Source organism: Chelonoidis abingdonii, chromosome 1 (genome assembly GCF_003597395.2).
Source record: "Chelonoidis abingdonii isolate Lonesome George chromosome 1, CheloAbing_2.0, whole genome shotgun sequence".
In the NCBI taxonomy this organism is placed as follows: domain Eukaryota; kingdom Metazoa; phylum Chordata; order Testudines; family Testudinidae; genus Chelonoidis; species Chelonoidis abingdonii.
In genome coordinates, this window is record NC_133769.1 from 91,399,199 (window position 1) to 91,420,691 (window position 21,493).

Below are 21,493 nucleotides of genomic sequence, written 5' to 3' on the forward strand. Positions count from 1 at the left end.
ATTTTCCAGCTAGCTACAAAGCTAAACAAAGAAACTGAAAATGTATAAGTAAAGTGGCTTATCTATGCAATGAGAAAGGAAGTAGAAAAAGTTTCTAACACTTTGCATTTCAACAGCAGAGATGATGGAAGTGCTGTAAATAGGAATATTTTATTGTAAGAAAATATAATGTATAAAATATTTTAAAATAAATCTAGGCAAAGGAACTGAAGTTTTTCTTAGAAACTCATATGAACTGGCAAAATATTTTAAAGAGTAGAGCAAAACTGCGCATATCAGAAAAAGTAGAAATAAAAGCAGCATATATAAAAAAGTCCTTACTTTAAATATTGCCATAAAAATTAATCATCGCTACAAGATAAAAACTCAAAATGAGCATGATAAGATTTTCATGGATTTAACAAGACTGCTTACAAGACAAGAAGTCAAGCAGTGACAGTATATGGTAACCATAAGGAAATGAAGCAGTAACACAACATGATTTCTTGTACTACCATCCAGTGGGGGTTTCAGATAGGATATCTTACAGGTTATGGTACTTATGTATATTTGGGGGTGTTGTGTAGGCAGAAGCATATTTTAATACAGTTACTACTGCTGAGAATTAGTTGGTCTAGCTGTGTATTTCCTTCAAAAGTGTCTAAATTTTTGCGTGACAATTCTAGTTTCAACAGGGCATTCCAATGTTCTGAAACATAATTCTTGACCAGTACAATGTCATTACATTGTGATGATGTTGCTTCACAACAGTAACCCTGGACCATTGCATGATGACGTTGTAATGAGATGACGACAATGTCATGACTTGTAAGTTTGTTCCCCAGGACAAATTGTTAAAGGTAGCATTCCCTATTTAGCTTTTACCGGACCAGAGTATCACTTCCTTCAGTAGACCTCCTGGTCAATTTATAAGATACTAACAAATTGATTGACTAAATCAGGTCATGGTGGTTCAAAAAGTACTTTGTGCTGGGTGAACGTATGAACCAACCAGTTCACATATTTGTTCTTTTCCAGCCAAGACCATTTTCCTGTGGAAACAGATGGCCCAGCTATACTCCTCACCACCTAAGATATATATAGTAACTGCTATGCTCTGTCTATGGACTCCAACTATTTAAAAATGTCTATTAATTGTGGGGTTTCCCTTTTTTTCTTCCGAAATGATGCTGTGAAGTTTTCTTAACCAACACAATATTTAGCACTGAAATTATTGCTGGGTAAAGATGTGGTAAGTACATGCTTTAACGTTTGCTAAGTTTAGATATAAAAATGAGTGAAAGCAGAGGGAACGGCAGGGGATATGGCAGGACGATGACAAGCAAATAGGGATAGGAGTATGTTGTTGCCCAGGTTTGCTGTGACTGGATCAGGTTGGGTATGTTTTGGGTAACTTAGTTATTCCCCATGAAACAATCTGGTATCACACCCCTGTCTATAGCCTTAATTTCTTTTGGAATGCTTTATTTGGGGAGGGACTCTGCACCTGCTGACAGAAGGATGTTTTTGGACAATTTAGCTCTGCCATGTGTGTTACTCAAAAGAACACTATAGCACATTCTTGAAACTTGCACTAAAAGATTGGCAGAATATGAAAGTTGAAAAAAAAAGTTATCTTCACATTTAAAATATTTTAAAAATCTTTTTATAATTAAAATTACTGTGAACTTTTTCCATCAAATCTGGCAAATAATTTGTCCATTACAATATCCAGAACTTACTTAACAGACAAGAGAAATTAAAGAAACAGGGTTTGATCCTTTTCTTACTTACACTAGTTTTCCTCTTGTGTAACTCCACTGCCCTCAGTGGAGTTACTGCTGATTTATTCCAGTTTATGAATAAGAGTATATATGCAATATATAGCTCAAACTTAAGCGTATTTCCTCTTTAATTCCAGGATCAGCATTCAGGCATGTTTTAATTAGGCTTGATTCCTTGTGATCCTCTTCTTGAGCTGAAGTGAGAACAATTTTTTTGGCCTTTGGCTACACATTTCTTTATAAATACAGCACCTATTTAAATGAATTTCCCTGTGTAGTAATCATGTGTATGGACTGATTCTTTACTTCAGGAGTTTTATACTTAAGTAAGGAATGGAGAATCAAGCCCTACACTGGTACAAAACCACAGAGGGTGAAATTTACATTAGTGCAGAGTTGCTCTGCATCATTAATCCTCATGATGGATCAGTCTCTATACAATGGACTGGAGAGTGTCTCCAGTTCAGCACCTCACAGGTCTGCTACGAAGTCATGATTCTGTGACTATAGGGGTTCTAACAACTGATTCAAAAGACCTGGGGCTGCTATTCCAACTCAAATTGTAAGGTTAGGGTGGGAAAGGACAAGGTTGTCTTGTGGTACAGCCCCACACCATGGCCCCAGCTGGAGGTGGATGGATTTACAGATTTCAGCAAATACTTAGAGGTGATTGATTGCTCTTCATTATTCATTAACATGTTACTAAGACCATTTTCAGCTTGTACAATAGGGAAGAGACATTGTTTTCAAAAGGGAGAGTTAATGCATCAGCACTTGGCTGTAAATGAACTTACTTAAAGTCGTTCTTTAGTATTCTGTGCTAAACGACCAGGCTGAGAGGGACAGTCCTTTTACTCATTTTAGTTCCCACCAAATCCAGTCACATTGTGGCTTGTTTGCGCCTGATTCCTGCAATGTCTTCACATGTGCTATGTCCCCAACCCTGAAAATACTTGACATGTTTATTCATGTGAGTATTGTCATTGACTTCAATGAGACTAATAGTGAATAAATTTAAAGGACATGTCACGTCAGCCAGAGGAAACCTGCTGTCATCTGGAATTAGCCAACAGAGGTCAAATATGCGATTCCAAGAGAGGCCCTCAGAAGCTAGACCTACCTGTTAGCACTACAAATTCAGCAAAGGATTGGAATAGTTATAGCAAACAGCAGGTGTGGGTTTAAGGAGCAGGGCCAACCACCCAGGATTTATGGGGAGAGTCATGGAAGTTGTTCAGGTATGTTAGGGAGGACTGGAAGAGCCATAGGAGTTAGGTGGCAGGGCAAGCTGGGTTGTTGCATGTATGCAGGGGACAGTAAAGGAAAGAGTTAGCTTGGAGAGCTGTGGGGCAGTGGGTGGACCCGGGAAAAGATGGTTACTCACCTTTTTAACTGTTGTTCTTCGAGATGTATTGCTCATATCCATTCCAAACCCGTCCTCCTTCCCCTCTGTCGGAGTAGCCAGCAAGAAGGAACTGAGGTGCCATTGGGTTGGCAGGTGTATATATCCGGCGCCATAGGGGCGCCACTCCAACGGGCACACCTAACTGGAATCGATATGAACAAGCACTCGAAGCAGCTGCATTCCTGGTGCGCCTCTTTGCAAGGAATTCTGCAAGACTTGATTTTTTTTGTTTGTTCGTTTGTTTTAAATCGCTGCTTATCAATGATCTGGCACCATGGTTGATGTGAACATCATAAGCATAGTACATGCTGGGATCGTTCTTTGAGCTGGCATGGGATCTAAAAGTGAGTTGAGCTGTAACTCTTAGCTTAGTTATTGGGCATTCAACACTATTTCTAAAGATGGTGGATTAGCATTAAACTTATGTAAGGCCAATTTAAATTCACATGAAAAACAGCAAATAGTCATGGCAACACTTCAGCCATGAGCCTTCTGGAGTCAATTTTCAGTGTGAATTTTATTCCCCCCCCACACCCTCATCGCCTGTATTAAGGCTAATAGATGGTCCTTCAATGAATAGAAGGCTCAAGAGGGTCTGCTGCTGATACAAATTTTAAGACTAGGACTTCAGTGGTTTATGAATGGTAGCAGAGGCATGAGCATGAATTACAGTTCTGTACTTAATCTGAGGTCATCAATTTCCATTTATAATTTAACATATTAAGGCTTAATTTTTAAACTTTGTTGTTTCAAAAATTAACAAGCCAACTTTCCCTATACATGATTTCAGTAGAAAACATGGATTTAAATGGCAGGATGTTATCCTTCTCCAGTAACATCAAGTACATTGTAGAAGGCAGCACAAACAACAATACCTGTATCTTTTAAACTGTTCCCAGACACTGCCCATTACTGTGAACTAGCTCTAAATATTCAGTGTTGGAATGCAAATGGAACAAGGCCAGAGTGCCAATATTCAGTATTGCCACAAGTAGCTTTTTAAAGTGAAAGAGAAATTGCCTCGTGCTAGCAAGGATGTGTTTGGTATTGCTGGTTTATTCCTTCTTATGGTTTATAATTAACAATACCTTAAAGCAGAAAAGTACTCCTCCAAAACCCAGCAGCACATTTGCAAGCACTCTACATTTCTCTCTCAGATATTTGGACCAGATCCTTAGCTAGTGTTAACTGGCCTAACTCCATTAACTTTAAGCAGATTTATACCAGTTGAGGAGCTGGTGAGTTGAGTCTCAGATTATACTATCAACACTTCATTGTCCTAATACATACCCTATGATTTATATTTAGTTTCTCCATTAGTGTCCAGTCTTGAATTCGTTTTTAAATTCTTATTCAGGCAAAACTTCCACTGTAGAGTGGAGGCTTCACCAGTGTAAGGGTTTCAGGAGGTGGGCTCTTAAATAGCGTACAATCTACTCCTTTCCTAAAAATTCCTAGTAAAAATCATAGATTTTAACCAACTATTTTTATCAGTGCAAATTCTGTATTAGAACATAAGAATGGCCATAGTGGGTCAGACCAATGGTCCATCTAGCCCAGTATCCTGTCTTCCCACAGTGGCCAATGCCAGAAGCTTCAGAGGGAATGAACATAACGTGGCAATTATTGAGAGATCCATTCTCTTTCATACAGTCCCAGCATCAGGCAATCAGCGGCTTAGGGACATCCAGAGCACGGGACTGCATCTCTGACAATCTTGGCTAATAGCCACTGATGGACCTATCCTCCATGAACTTATCTAATTCTTTTTTGAACCTAGTTATAGTTTTGGTCTTCATAACATTCCCTGGGAACAAGTTCCACACAGCCTGACTGTGCGTTATGTGAAGAAGTACTTCTTTTTTTTTTATTTTTAAACCTGTTGCCTGTTAATTTCATTGGTTGACCCCTGGTTCTTGTTTATGTGAAGGGGTAAACAACACTTCCTTATTCACCTTCTCCACACCATTCATAATTTGACAGACCTCTATCATATCCCCCCTTAACCATTTCTTTCCCAAGCTAAACAAGCCTCTCCTCATATAGAAACTGTTCCATACCCCTAATCATTTTTGTTGCCTCTCCCTGTATCTTTTCCAATTCTAATATATCTTTTTTGAGATGAAGCGACCAGAACTGTATGCAGTATTCAAAGTGTGGGCATACCATGGATTTATATAGTGGCATTATGATATTTGCTCTCTTATTATCTATCCCTTTCCTAATGGTTCCAAACATTCTGCTGGCCTTTTTGACTGCCACTGCACACTGAATGGATGTTTCCAGTGACTCTAAGATGTCCTACATTAAACTTTAATTTAAAAACAGTTCAATAGTCTGAATATGCAAAGTCAAACCATAGGATATTAAAGACTATGACAGATTTGTTTGCATAGCTGCAAACAAAACTTCCCTCAAATAACCTATGGTGCAGAAACAAGTGTAGTATCAATTAAAATGTCTTCAGTTGCCAGATGCAACAAGGTCACTAGTTACACTATTCAGTGAATTACATCTAGCAAAAACAAAGTCTCAAGGGAATGTGCATGTTTTTGTTTGTTGCTAAAATGGATAGAAGCACACTCTAAAGTCTGTATTCTGTGCTTTTTTATTTATACATTTGTATCAGTTCTTTTAGCTGAAAATTATAGTTCAATTTATACAAATCACCCACAGTTTAAACTGCATAATTACACTTTCATGTAACTTCACAAGTTCAACAGGGTAATTAATGATTTTCTAAAGTTTTTTTCAAACACAGTAATATACAATTTATGAATCCTAGTAAGTTTTTGTTTTAACAAATGAACGGTTACATATTTAAATACATTAGGCATGGCTGATCCATGCAGCATGTGGGTCAGGGGTGTGTAAAGATGGCTAAAGCTCATCTTGCACCGACCCCTGATCCGTTGCTGTCTCTGTGCATGACAAGTCCTTCTGCCTGGGGGAGAACAGTTTAAGTGATGATCTGAATTACACCAGACTGTAATACCCAAAATAAAGCTAAGGACTCACCTGGTAGGGGTATCCAATACTATGATCCTTGTCCTAAGGTCCCAATCCTTTATTCAGGTATACCAGCAGTGGAAGAGAGCAGTGTAAGTCTCTATGCCACAGGAAGATTACTCTTAAACTTGGTGATCCTGCCTGGGCCAGTTACACTGACTTTAGGCCAGTTTGAGGCCAATTATATTAAGTTTTAATGGTCACAGAATGGGATCCATTCAGTTTATAGTGCAAATGTAATCTCCTTTAAAATATGTTAACAGTAAAATCATTTAATCTTAGCGAATAAAGATACCATATATCAATGATGAATGGCACACATTTTACTCAATTACTCATGTAAACATCTTCCCTTGCCCATTGAACTACCTCATCATCAGATCTGTTCCCCAAATAACATTTCCTCCAATATTATTAAAATTAAGAGAAACATATCCTTGTTCTTAGGAAAATTAGTAAAGTACAGTATAAAATGATTTTTCCTGCATCACTGCAGTTTAAACAGGGCTAAACAGAAAAACAGAATTGCAGTGTCTAATCCTAATCCTTTGTAAATTCTCTGAATAGTATTTATTCCACAAATACATTGTTCTATGCTTGTGTCAAAAGACTCTTCCACTAATTCACAACAGTATTTAAATACATCTCTTCTTACTTCAGTGCAATCTTTGGAACATATTATCCACTACTGTTGATGTTCAATAGACATCCTCTTTATATGATGAAGCAGTGTGTCTTTTTCCATGTGGACCTCAGCCAGAGCCATTTTAGCCTTGGCTAGTTCCTGTTTAAGACACTCGTTTTCTTCAATAAGCTGAAATGATTAAATTGAAAAAGAAAGGTATTAGGAGAAAGTTGCCAATACAAAGAACTACTATCACAGTAACATTTACAAATGCTGGGTGCAGATGCTCACCCTGCTAGCTGAGGTGCAACTGTGATGGTGTAGGATGCAGTGGAGACATGTTCTGGAGCCAGGTGATTGGCTCACATTTGCTGATAGTGCAGCACAAGGGGGAGGGGGTTGATGCAATAGTTTGCTCCTTGTGTCAGTCGCACCCTTAATCTAGTAGCTGGATCTCTGGTGACGCCATGGGCTAGGCTGATTGCCAGTTTTGGGGTCTAAAGCAGGGATTTTTACGATATGGCAAACTGCTGAGTGGGTTCTCACCTGCCACCCAGCATCCAAGAGGTCTGGTTTCGGAAGTTTAAATCACAATTTCAAATTTGGCAGGTTCTGGTGTGGCTGGATTAGGAAAGGTTGACTAAGCTGTTTGGGCATGAATCTTGGACACACATATTGCATGATGAGGCTCAATCTTATTTTAACCCTCCTACCCTTGGTGCGAAGGATGAATCTCTGGGCAGGCTTGAGGGTATAGAGGGAGCAATGGCCTTCACATTCCCCCTAAGGTTTGTGGTATACCCAGGACATTGGTACAGTTGAGCTCCACACTTGAACAACTCTGCTGGCTATTTTGGGGTGGGTAACCCAATTAGACAGTAGTTTTAAATAAAGTTGCATCCTCTGCATTTAACCATAGTATAGTGTCTATGCCTTGTTGTTTCTAAGTTCACCCAAAAACAAGTTTCTCAAGCAAAATGATATTCTAACAGTCAGAATATATAATCTGTAACAATTAAACAATTTTGATTGCTTATTACTACAATGCAATTTAATAAAATTAAAATAAAATTAACGTAGGTTTATCATTACCTCCTCTCTGAGGAAGTCAGCTGTAGCCCATCTTGATGTAGAAGGTCTGGGGATTTCTGGAGAAGTCTGTGTGGCTTGAGACACATAATCCTGCATTCTGTTTCTGGTAACGCCACCCACTTGCTGCACTGTAGCACTCGATTTCTTGTAGTTCAACACATCATTGCTTAGTGGTTGATTATCTGTTTCATAGACACACAGCAGGAAGTTTGAAATGTTTAGTTTTTATTGAATCTTGTTAATATTGAATTAAAATGGCCAACAAGTACAATTTTAACATTAAGTATAAGTATACCTACATCATCTTGTCAATATCACATTAAAATAAAAGGTATATATTTTAGAAGGGAGAAAAAAGGTGTGTGTGTGTGTGTGTATGTATATATATGGCAGCTTAAAGAAAGAAATAGTAAACATGAACAATGATGAAAATCATCATCATGGAAAAATTATTTTAAATGATTAGTTAACTAAACATAAGGAAACTAACTATTCAAAAAGTATATCTAAATATTTTAGACTGGGATTGTCACATGTATGTAACTTGCACTCAAGTCAATGGGAATTTTGTCTGTTACCCACTTAATAATAAATAATAATAAATAATAATAATAATATTACAATAGTGCCTAAGGGTATGTCTAGGCTGCAGTTAAACACCCATGGCTGGCCTGTGTCAGCTGACTCGGGTTCCTGGGGCTTGGGCTTCAGGGCTATAAAGTTGTGGTGTTGACATTCAGGTTCAGGCTGGAGCCTAAGACTGAGATCCTCCTGCCTCATGGTGTCCCAGAGCTTGAGCTCCAGCCTGACTGTCTACATTGGAATTGTACAGCCCTGCAGCCCACACCCCATGAACCCAAATCATCCGTGGGTGTTTAACTGAAGTGTAGACATACCCCAAGGGTTCCAGTCAGGATGGGGCCGGTACTTACATATAAAGACATGGTGTGAAAAGCCTTCTGGACCAGGTCCTTAACACAAGACAACTTAAAATATTTCCACGTTTAACATTAAAAGAAACTTTCTTCTATTTAATATGATTAAAGATACACTTGTGTGTTTAACGTACTTGCAGGCAGGGCAAAATGAGAGGTGCAGTTTTTTAGTAATCTAAGTCTTCATAAACATTTCTCTCTAAACTACATGAATTTGCCATTGTATTTAAAAAAAACCCATACTTCAGGGTTCATGACTATGAATACAGATACACACACATCTTCTTTGCTGAAGGTACTTGACCTCCACTTTGGCATCCACTACACCTGAGGCGTCTATACCAAAGGAATAGGGAAACATGAGAGAACTTTATAACTTAAATACATTTTACCGAATGGGGAGAAGAATACAAATGATTGAAACAGACCTTAGAATTGTATATTTGCACATACAATAATAAACACTCACAGTTTTCAGTTTTGAAGTATCTAAGATGACTAAGAAGCATAATTCTAATGTACCAGATGATGTAAACAAAAAAAATATGCAAGCTATCCTCACTTTGTGTAGGTGGGTTCATTAGGTATCTGTGCAAGGTAAGTGGTGAAGACTCATCTTCTAAATATACGTCTTTATTACATGTTGTTATGCAGTATGATTTGTGTGTATATAGTGTATGTCCACACACCAAGACAAACTACATGTTTGCACACAAATGAGTGTATGCACACAGGTATGTTTTTCATATGTAACAGAGAGGTTAAATCCCAGTTTTAGATGCAAATCTCAATGCAATTCTTCCTATGGATCTGCTATGGTACCTCCATAATACACAGAATCACAAGCAGATACTTCTTCTGACAGAGAATTTTTTTGTTTTAAACTATATCTGATAAGGTATCTACTGTTCCCATCCTCTTTGTTTCACACAGATCGCTCAGAGGTCTTCCCTCATGTAGATACCACCGTTAAGTTTCTTTAGTGTTTTACTCTACCACCTTCCACATTCAGTTAGTCACAGCAGTCACAATGTCATCCAGTTTTACTGTCTTTTCTCCAAAGGGGAGGGAGGGGAAAAGGTGTCTCCTCCTCTCAGAGAACTCCATTTTGTCGGGCCCAGCCTCCCTCTCTCTCTTCTGCTTCTCTCTGTCTCCCACTTCCTTCCTGTGCTTTTTTATCCACTCTCCTTCTTAACGGGCTAATTAGTTTGTGAGCTCCAAACTGATCTGGTAATCAGGGACTCTCTCCTTAATCAGCCCCCTCCCAGAGGGGTAACAGGTTAATTAGTGATGAGAGTGCTGGTTCAGCATTCTGTCATACAATGCTTTAACTTGTTTCCTTATTATATGTGCAGAATCTGGCACAACGGGGCCATGGATTCTAGGTGCTACTGCAATGCAAATAAATAGTAATAAATAACAGTAATTAGTTGTTCATTATGTAGTTACCTGTAATATATATTCATAGACTCTAGGACTGGAAGGGACCTCGAGAGGTCATCGAGTCCAGTCCCCTGCCCTCACGGCAGGACCAAATACTGTCCAGACCATCCCTGATAGACATCTATCTAACCTACTCTTAAATATCTCCAGAGATGGAAATTCCACAACCTCCCTAGGCAATTTATTCCAGTGTACCAACCACCCTGACAGTTAAGAACTTTTTCCTAATGTCCAACCTAAATCTCCGTTGCTGCAGTTTAAGCCTATTGCTTCTTGTTCTATCATTAGAGGCTAAGGTGAACAAGTTTTCTCCCTCCTCCTGATGACACCTTTTAGATACCTGAAAACTGCTATCATGTCCCCTCTCAGACTTCTCTTTTCCAAACTAAATAAACCCAATTCTTTCAGCCTTCCTTCATAGGTCATGTTCTCAAGACCTTTAATCATTCTTGTTGGCTTCTTCCTTCTGGACCCTCTCCAATTTCTCCACATCTTTCTTGAAATGCGGTGCCCAGAACTGGACACAATACTCCAGTTGAGGCCTAACCAGCGCAGAGTATAAGAAATAGCTGAGATAACAAGTTTCCACTTCTCTGCAACATTTAAGCAGTTAAATTGTGTTTAGTCATCTCTGAAAGAATCTGGAATTGAACACATGTTCTATGAAATGATATGAACCACTATGCATCCATTGGTTTGACCACAGGCACAGTTAAAACACTGCTATTGGGGATTGTTTTCCCTGGCTAGACTGTATTCAGTTTCAGTTGTAATGTACACTGTGACTACATCTACACTATGAACTAGGGGTGTGTTTCCTCTTATGTTCACAATTATATTCACCAGTACATGTACACACACTAGGAATCACACCCATAGCTCATAGCATAGAGATAGCCACAGTGCGATTAGCAATTCTATGGGGTAACTCACTTTTAATTACTAGCTACATGTTCAAAACAATGTTCACGCAAAGTAGAAACATTACATAAATATAGCAGCATGTACTTTCAATTGTTAACATGGTAGATTTTGGGGAGAATGTTATCAATACACACCTCTGATGCAAAAAGAGCCATCGTCATTCCTCTCTAACAAAAGTAGGTCAATATGCAGTGTTACAGGGGCTGGTTCAGGAGCTGAGAGATTATCACGTGGGCTGTCATCCTACAGAATAAAAGTAATAAAAATAGGATTTTTAATGTTGTATCTCTTTATCAATGGTAGGAAATCAAACCAGCTAATTAGAAACTTCAGTTAAACATATTTGAATGAAGTTAATGAAACCCCAAAACCCCTCTCATTAGAAGTGCATTTTCTAATCAGATAACTACAAAACGTCAGTACCATTAAAATTACTATGACCTACAGAAACACAAAAAGCCAAATTTATGTCTGATGAAAGCCCACTGAAGTCAGCATATATAGTTTGACTAGAATACCTCAGTGAGAACAAAGCAAAGCAAGACATTCTTTAGTACAGGAGCCCTCACCAGAAGTGGAGTTAACAAACCAGTACTATATAATCTCTCATCTGATTGTCCCTGGAACTCTTTAAAGACAGTAGGGCTGCACCCACCATACTTTGGGGAAAGGTTTTTTTTTTGTTTTTTTGTTGTTGTTTTTTAAGAATTTGCATTGGGATGATAGCTGTCATAGTTCAGCGATATCACTGCAGACAAAAGACACCTCACAAACTGCTTGTGGTGGTTTCTCCTCAATTATGGCTCACTGTTCCTGTCAAGCAGAGTAATGTCTCTAATGCCAGCAGAAAGAAAACATATCAACAGCATTATCAGCATCAGCAGATAAATAACTAAAAAAAATTGTTAAAGTGTGACGGCTCTTTCAAAGAGCAAAGACTGCAGTATGAAAAAACAACCCTCAAAACTCACTCAGGAAACGGTGTGCCAACTTCAGTGCAAAGAAAATATCCCACTAAATGGGCAATCCAGCCATAAAGTGAAGAACTGATTGACTTCATGGTGACTTGGTGAGTGTTGCACATACAGTGAATTCTTCACTGCCCATAACCTCTTATTAATAACAGCTTAATGTACAGTCTTTACCTACAAAATTGACTATTTGTCAAAAAACTTTACCTGAGCCTGCCCTTCCTGCCAGGAAAATACAGAAGACCAGTTTTCAAAATTAGGGGAATATATGCTAAAGCATTCATTTCTGAATTTGGGCACTCAACTTGGTGCTTAAGTGACAATTTGAGCTGCAAACGCCTTCACTATTGCCCTTTGTGCTGCTCCAATGGCACAAATGGCACTTAAAAATTGCCTAAGCAAGCAGTTGAAAATTTCTCTAGCACAGACAATCCTAAGATTGTGTAAGGTCACCACACAAGGAGCTGTTGGAACAGGGAGGGAATCAGAACTTTGCCGCATCCCTGCGCTGGCAGAATGGAGACTGCCCTAGCTGATGCAACTTAAAGCAGCGCTTAAATTTAAGCTTGAGTGTGGCACAGTTTATGCTTGAGCCCCAAATGTAGAATTAGGCACCTCCTATCTTGGGTCCCAAAATTTGGGAATTGAGTTCCTTGCATCTCTCACTGTTTTGAAATTTTCCAAGGCTATTTGTGTCTGAGGGTTTTTTATTTTTGGTTTTGGCAGCAGTGACACTATAACCCTAAATCTCTTTTTAAAAACAAAACAGAACAAAATCTTCCTTACGCTTATCATAGCCTTTCTGACTGCCCCTCAGTGAAATCATTGTCTGCTTGAAGTGTTTTAGGGGAAAAACTAGGAGACTGCACTGCAGTGTTCTCTTAATGTTGCTATTTTAAGCCACACTAGTGTGAAAGGCTTGTATTATTTAGTAAATATTTCTAGGTAGGGTAGAACATGAAATCCGGGCTCTAGTTAGTAGGCAAGCTAGACTGAACTTGAGCCCTGATAACCTCTTTCCTTCTTCTATGCTAAGCTCTCATCATCACAACTATCCTCGAAGGAGGGCTGATGAGCCTATAGCATACTTCTCTGTTGATGCTGATTTTGATTGGAAAGCAGGTGCTACTGCAAAGTAACAAAAGGCTCACTCTATCCTTGGGAAATTGGAACACCTTATCTGTTACAGTCCCAGCTCCTGCTATTCTGGGGACCATGACATGGTAAAGGAAAAAAAGACACAAAGTATAAAACATTAATTCCTATAACCAGTTTGATCATGCACCAAATTTACCTCTAGGCAAGCCATTGAGCTAACCCAGTTCATGGATTTTTAAAATTGCTTTAGTGTTATCTAATCGTAAATATCCAATTAAGACTTTAAAGAATAAAATATGAGTTTCTTTGAAGTTAACTATATCCAGATTACTAACTTATCAGTAAAGAAACAAGGACATACAGTCTAAACAGTTAAGAGAAGCAAAATGGCTCCTAATTAACATACTTTTAAATTAATCCTTGTATTAGAAACTTTGATCTTCATAGGCATTACTGCTGCAACAGTTTCATCTTCTAGAAAATGCTGAATGTTCGTGAGGGAAGATGTTAGGAATTCAGCACTAAAATTCTCTACATGACACTGTAGAAAGCCATTTTTTACAGCCAGCAGAGAGTGTACTACAGCACTTGGCCCATTTTCCCATCTCAAATTAATTTCAGGTGATGACTTAATTGGTCCAGCCACAGATTTATGATCTGAACCTAGTGTAGAAGAAAACAAAATTAGGATTAAAACTTTAGAACACACAAAAAGCACTCCAATAAGCAATCAGTATGCAATCATTTCTACCTGCATTGTAGTTACATAATCACAGAAGTAGAAGAAACATAACTAGTTTTCCAACAAATTAACCAATTTCACTTTTTTATTCAGAAAACCCCATACTTGAGATAAATCAGAATTTTAATAGTACATACGCATAATGTATTGTGAGCAATTTTCTATCATCTTTTTTCTCATCTCAATTTCTAATTTAAAAGTAGTACAAGGAGCAATAAACGGTACATACAAGTAGCTTGTAATAGACATAACAGTATACATGTATATATAAGGATCCTGCCACCTTTCAGCATGCAAACTTGTGTTGTCTTCAGTGGGAGATCTGTATGCACAGTAAACACAAAACCAAGCCCATCACAAGCTTTTTTTTGTTTTGTTTTTAATAAATTACTTAAGACTACGATTCAGGAAAGCACTAGGTCTATCCATGTTCAGGAGAGTCCTTAATACATTTAACTAAGTGCTCTCTTGAACAAAATGATTACTTACCTGTATTGTAGCTCTCTTTCTTTGAGATGGGCAGTTGTGGAATACACATGCAAACCACATCTTAAAGAACAGTCACAATAAAGATAAGTAACCGTTTTTTCCTTCAAGTGGTTGCAGACATGTATTTCACTCAGATGACTCACAAACAGTACTATTAGGAGGTGGGGCTCGGAGTCTACTTAAGTAGTGATGGCAGAATTGCTCTCCCAAATTTGCATCAGACCTTGAAGCAGTCATGATGACATAACGATGCATGAAAGTATGCACAGAGGGACCAAACGGTAGTCTTTCTTAGGGCCATCCCCATGCTGGACATTTGCAGGGCTGCTGAGATGGCCCATTCAATAAGGGTTCAGGCTAACAGTCTCTCCAGAAAGGGGTGTTTAATGCCGTCATGGAAGTAATACATATGGAAACTGTCCGTGCTGAAACTGCCTTACCTTTCCTACTGTCAGCAAATGAGACACAAAGCCAAGGAGATAACCTAAAAGGATTGGTTCAGTCCAGATAATAGGCCAGTGCTCACCTTATGTCCAAAGTATGAAGTCGCTCTTCATCACTACTTGAGTGCAGCTTCAGGAAAAAAAAAACAACAGGTAAGTATATTGGTTTGCTGAGATGGAACGCTGGAACTACTTTGGTTAAAAATTTAGACTGAGGCCTCAAGGCTCTTTATCTTGGAAAACAACACACATGGAGGTCCTGCCGTTAGAGCCTGAAGCTCACACACTTGAGGGAAAAATTGATGGTACTCCTTATTGTCTTTCATTGTGACTAGGTCAACTGATGAATACCCCAAGCTTTGAAGATGGTCCTCAGCCCACTGTTCTTGAGGGATCATTTGTGATTCCAGGAGAATGTTCTACTGAGATGGTCGCCCAATTGATTCTGGGAGTCAGGTAAGTGAGCAGCAATGGGAGCAATGTCTTCCCTGATGCAAATGTGCCAGAATTTCATCGCTTCTTGACAAAGCTGTTCAGATCATGCCTCTCCCTGTCTATGCAGACAGTACATTGCAGTTGTATTGTCGATGAGTATCTGGACCGGTGAGCCCTTGATGTGAGGGAGAAAAGCACAGCAAGCACTATGAATGCTCGAAGCTCAAGGATATTGAAATGATGAGCTGCTACTTGCTCTATCCACAAAGCTTGGGTTCTACACCCACCTCTGAAAGCACCTCACTCTATCAGAGAGGCATTAGTAATGATTGTCTTGATCAGGTGGCGGCAAGCAAATACCACACCTCTGCATATGTTTTTCTTATCCATCCACCATTATTGGGAACCCAGGAGGAACCTGGATCAACTTGTACAACCGGTGTCTGTTCACTCAATGGACTAACTTCAGCCACCCCTGAGGGATGCACACGCATAGTCTGGCATGCAGGGTCACTTAAGTATATGAGGCCATGTGGCCTAGTAACGCTAGACATTCTTGGACTGTGGTGGTGGGATATAACTTGAGAGGGTATGATTGAGAGAGACACATAACTGGCAAATAATCTGAAACCTGTCCTGTGGGAGAAAAGCCATCGAATATGTAGAATTGAGTAGGGCCTAATTAATTTGATTTTTTGTGTGGGAATTAATGTGGACTCTCTCTTGTTCAGCATGAGTCTTAGATGATGAAAAAGACAGATAAGCTGGACATGGCAGAGAACCTGGGGCTTGAATCTACCTTGCACTAACATATCATCTAGGTAAGGAAAAACACAAATCCCCTTTCTCCTTCAGTAGGCCACCACCACTGTCATATACTTGATAAATATGTGTGGGGCTGAGGACAGGACAAAAGAAGCACTGTGTATTGATAATGTTGACCTGCCACTACTAATCTCAGAATCTTGTCACTTGTCAACACTTACACATGGAAGTAGGTGACTTGTTTATTGAGGGCCGATGCCAAAGCCGAAGATCACACTGGTACCAACACAATATGCATCGGTGCTGAAGATGATGCCAGGATTTAGTCTTTGTCATGTTTCTTGGCTGATACTGGCACTGATACCACTAAATCTCTGTACTGGAGCCAAAGATCCAGATGAGCTGGAAGCAGCAGGACATGCCTTCACTTCAAAGGACTCCTGTACCACAGGAAGAATCCATGAAAAAAAGACAGAGACAGACTTTTGATGCCACATAAACTTGTGATGGTGGTACCACCAATAATGCTGGTGCTGGAACTGTCTCTCTTGTACCAGACTCAACAGCTATCCCATAGCCAGTACCAGAGTTGATGGTACAGTACCAATACCTTCCTGCAGCAGTGCTGGGGAGAGACAGGTTGACGGCTCAGTTGTACATGAGTACCCAAGGAGTCCCGACAATGTTTCCAGTCCTCCTTCAAAGAAGAACCACCACATATCTTCAGTCTGGAGCGGCTCCAGTATGTTTTATGGGTCCTCTTTCCGGGAAGCCCTGATGATAACTGACCTCTCTTTTTCCAAGGAAAAGAGTCTGAGTCCAGGGATCTGTCAGAGATCACTGCAGCCTCCATAACAGATTACATGTAAGAGGCAGGGTGTGCAGTTGAAGGCCCTGACTCCGAGGCAGGTTTCAGTGCTTGCTTCATAAAGTGTTGCTCGAGGCCTAGATTTTTGGATATTTGTGTTCTGTTTTTTAAAAGAATGGCAGATACTACACCTTTCTTTAATATGTTCCTTACTGAGGCACAAAAGGCAGAGCATGGAGGGGTCTCTATTGTGAACAGACACCTCTCAAGACAAGCAGTGCTTAAAGCTCGGTGAACGCTGCATGCCACTGGTGCATCACACCAAGAACTAATTCATAACTAGTTAAAACAATAAAGGAAATCTAACTACTGGGTACTATTTACAGGAAAAGCAGAAAGCTGAATTCACTGACACAGTTCCAGTACCAGCATTATTGCTGTAACGCCACCACAAGCTTATGAGGCATCAAAAGAAAAAAAAATGTGAGGTAAACCTCACGGGTAGCACTGACTCAGGCACAGATGGTGAGAAGGAACTGAAGGGGGTCGGGGCAGTAGAACCCTTATATAGCCTCAGCAGAGGCCACAAGGATGTGCCAGGCATGTGCGCCACCCCACCGGGTACTGCTACAGAAAACTCTCTGGCTCTGGTGTGCTGGACATGAATAAACCTGAGTGGAATACAAGTGTGCAACCACTTGAAGAAGAGATATTTTCCTGAATCGAAGCCTTAATGTGTAAAAAAGAAAATAACTGATACTCAGAAAACTGAAACAATTTAATAGCTAGAATAAAGGGCAAGATGCTGCTCCCATTACTTCAATGGGAACAGGAGTGTGTACTAATAAAATAGAGCAGCAGTTTCTGATTATTAGTCTCAATATCTCTACCCACTAGAGGGCAACTGACACACTGAATTGGGCATTTCTATAAGAGGAAGATGGTCAGAAATATTAGATAAAATGTCAATATTTATCCATTTGCTATGCAAAAAGAAATAGATCCTTTCCCTACTTATTATCTCTTCAGGTTTAACACACTAAAAATAAATAGTACCAAAAAGAATAGTTAAAATCCTTTTGAATCAGTTTACTGGCTGATTGTTATGTAGCTATAACTTGTAAGGCTTCCACTCAAATATTTTTAAGCTGTACTATACTATTCACATTGAGTATCATGATTAAAGAGTAGACTTACTGGCCCAGACACTCAGATGGTAGGCAACTGAAGTATGCTTGCTGATATAACTCAAATGAAGTCAATTGAACTATGCTGAAATTCTAGCCCTTACTTCAAATTTATCCTTTTCACAACAGAGGGATTATTTTTAAATATTAATTTAGATGTTTTCAATTAAACCTCTCCAGTTCTCTAGGTACATTCCAACAATTTCAAACTGGGAAATGAGAAACAATTACAGGTGGATTTAATTTAAAGTCATTCAAGTACGACTAACCAGGAACCAGATTTTGGATCATAATTTTTTTCCTATTTCTATTTTCATTTCTTTCTCTATGCTATCCCTTATCCTCCCCAACTATACTTGACTATGCATTTGCCAAGGAAGTAACTTACTAAGTGTCTTCCAGCTCCTTCTGCTACATTGCTTTTAATAAGGTTACACCCTCATACACATCCCAAGCTCCATGGGATTTTCCTTCGTTGCAATGTACCCTGGGATGCCTCTAAAGAAGCAAAGCCATGCTCCACAGAACTAGTGATCTCTATGGAACTGTGCATCTGATTTATGGACAGAGGCAATGAATTTAATTGAAATAAGGTACCAATGATGTTCACATGATACATTCAAGAGACACATACCACTACAGAGTTCTACTTATTTTGATGTGTAGAGCTCCAGATAGACATATTTGGACCTACTGCAAAAGTGATTATGGACTAGGTGGACATATTCATTGCAAAAGCATGATTAATGTGCTGTTAACTGGCAATGCAATACTATAATCATCCACAGCTGCAGCATTTAAGCATCAGAATCTTATCAAAAAAATTTTAAAAAATCATATAATTGCACCTCATCCCTCTGGGTACAGGCCTAGATAGTAACTTTCCTTAAATAAGACATTTAAAATTAACAAGAAGTGTGGATGTTGAGATGTAGTTCCATAGACTAAAATTTTTGAAGTTATTTTGAAGGAAAGAATGATCTGATCTCATTGAAGGCTCACCAGACCAAGAAATACTCAAATTAAAAAAAGTTAAGAGAGTGATGATAATGAAGTTCCAGCTTTATCAAATATCAACAATCTAATGTGGGATATTTGATAAAAAGTGAATCAGCAGAATTCAGCGTAATTCATTTGGTTTTAGTTTTCTTTTTTTACTCACACCATCCTGAGCAGTTCTATTTTTATTCTCCTCCCACTCACTGCTTGATAATTAGGAAAGAAGGTAATTGGAATAGAATCACAAGGCTAATACAGATATTTTTATATGATTATGTATTAGAGGGAGGACAACCATAAAACTTCCAATAACACTTTCATAGTAAAAACAAATGTTTTTTCAACTCAAATTCAACAGTGAGAGTGGAACTGAAATCTCTTGTTAATTCTTACCCACAGTTCTGTTGCAAAGATAATGTCGAACACTGATATTGCCCAACTGGCTTGGTATCACCTGATTCACCTGAAGGCATACTTCTGTGTCTTCACCTTTGATGTCAATTTCACCATTAACGCCGAAGATTTTAAAAACCACAACAGACATCTATCAACAAGTTAAGATACAACTGAGATTATAAATTAATTTTTTTTAAATTACAACTTTCAATTATTAGTGTGCAAATATAGACAATACAACAAGCTTACATTCAAATATTACCAAAGGAAACTCGTATTAATGCAATTCAAACAAACATTTTGGAATTCAAGCTCCTTATTCACCTACTTTTTCCCCCACTCACCAGAGAGGTACTCAGAGACCCAAAGAACAGTTATTTTTCTCTTTATTTTCTCACTTTCCACCTTATAATAAACTAGTTGATGCACAATGAAAAGCAGATGCTATTCCCCCCTGCAGCCCATCAATACTGATTTGGAAATAGCCAGAAGGGTCACAACAACATGAAACGGTTCCCCCAAGACACTGAATATGCTGCCTTAGCCATACCTATAGTACCTTAAGCACATGCTTTATATTAAGCATGTGAGTAGCTGACACCATTCAAATGCTCAATCAAAGCCAGAGAGAGGAACCCTAGCTAGAGTCCCAAACTCTGACGCTGCACAGTAATGCACTGTGCTCTTCTACTAGTCTGCCCTTTCCTCTTATTTTATTAAATTTTATACCTTGTTGTCAGGCAACAAATGTAGTCAACAGCTGCAAAATGTCAAGTCTTGGTGCCACTTTTTAAAATATATGCTAATTATTTTTATAATTATGGGCCAAATTTTCTCAGGGGCCTCAACTCATCTTCTACAAATAGAAAACTCCAAGTTAAAATGGAATTTGCACACACAGATTCTGTTTTCACACATTATTGTTTACATGCACAAATGTAAAGACTATTATTGAAAACTGACCCAACAGGATACTTACTCATAAATGTATATATCTAATCATTTGTTAAAGTAAGATTTTCTTTAAAAAGATAATTTGCAAGTGTTTTTTAAAAACTCAGCAACTGTAGAGTTATATGCTGAATGTCTCCAAAGAGAGTGTAGGAGGGAAGTGTGCACAAAACTGATTTCAGAAGCGTGTTTTTCTTTTTTTTTTTTGAGGTGCCCTGTACCCTAAGATTACTACTCTGAATTATGATAATTTACTATGCAAGAAACTCAGATAACCACAGTGATGAGCATGGTATAAATAGACAGCTAAATAGAAAGAGGAGATGCAACCACCATGGAACTCTATCAGTGCATGAAGATTGCCTTGGGAGGGGAAATGGTTAGAAAAGTGGCTTTTTTTTTTTTTTTTTTAAACTACAGGGCATGGTGACACAAAGATTACAGTAAATATGTTCTACACTTTGGGTTATATATACATTCATATTAAAAAAAAATCACAAAACCATGCCACATATTAAAAAAGAAATAAGCCACTTAACTGACCTTTCAAGAGGACATCTCCATATCAAGGTCTCCAAAGTGGGTGTAATGCCACCAGCATAGTACATATTGGGCATTACTTGGAACAAAAGTAGTTAATCTTCAACTTCAGAGACCCTAAAAAGAAGTTAAATCTAAAATCAATTATGTGTTTTAATTCACCCTTACTTGTTATTGGAGCATTCAGAATATAAATCTACATAGCTATGAATTTTAAAAACTAATTTTCAAGTCATCTTTAAAAGAAAAAAATATTTCAGCACCACTTTAATGTCAGTTACTGTTTAATTTACTAAACTTGCTCCTTTAATGAATTTCAGTAACATTACCATTTCTTCATTAGTCTCTTGAGCACTCTCTGAAGCTGCACTGATGGCATCTGGAGATGACCCACCATAATTGTCAACTCCTGTGACTTCATCTTGCATGCTTTCTGCTGGCCTTTGGTAATTCATGCCTGTGATAGCTTCCAT

At 38.6% G+C, this 21,493-nt stretch overlaps 1 protein-coding gene and 1 long non-coding RNA gene across 8 annotated transcripts in view; one reads left to right on the forward strand and one right to left on the reverse strand.

Moving 5' to 3' along the window:
- The window catches only part of LOC116829640 (uncharacterized), a 51,266-nt gene that overhangs the window by 26,247 nt on the left and 3,526 nt on the right, over nt 1–21,493 (forward strand). Inside the window, exon 2 of the long non-coding RNA XR_004374788.2 lies at nt 15,275–16,195. This is a non-coding gene — a long non-coding RNA (uncharacterized LOC116829640). The remainder of the gene's footprint in view (nt 1–15,274; nt 16,196–21,493) is intronic.
- BLTP3B (bridge-like lipid transfer protein family member 3B) overlaps nt 5,759–21,493 on the reverse strand; it is an 80,725-nt gene continuing 64,990 nt past the window's right edge. For 6 of the 7 annotated variants that reach the window (XR_012656135.1, XR_012656134.1, XM_032788563.2 and 3 more), the window contains 6 exons: nt 21,350–21,486; nt 19,527–19,677; nt 13,672–13,928; nt 11,331–11,439; nt 7,895–8,076; nt 5,759–6,991 (listed from right to left, as the gene is read on the reverse strand). Coding sequence is in view for 5 of the 7 variants with exons in the window: in XM_032788563.2 (XP_032644454.1) it covers nt 6,863–6,991; nt 7,895–8,076; nt 11,331–11,439; nt 13,672–13,928; nt 19,527–19,677; nt 21,350–21,486 (965 nt within the window). In the remaining 2 variants the exon portion in view is untranslated. Of the gene's footprint in view, nt 6,992–7,894; nt 8,077–11,330; nt 11,440–13,671; nt 13,929–19,526; nt 19,678–19,918; nt 21,138–21,349; nt 21,487–21,493 lie in introns of those variants that run through there. The other variant, XM_032788566.2, reaches the window with a different exon arrangement.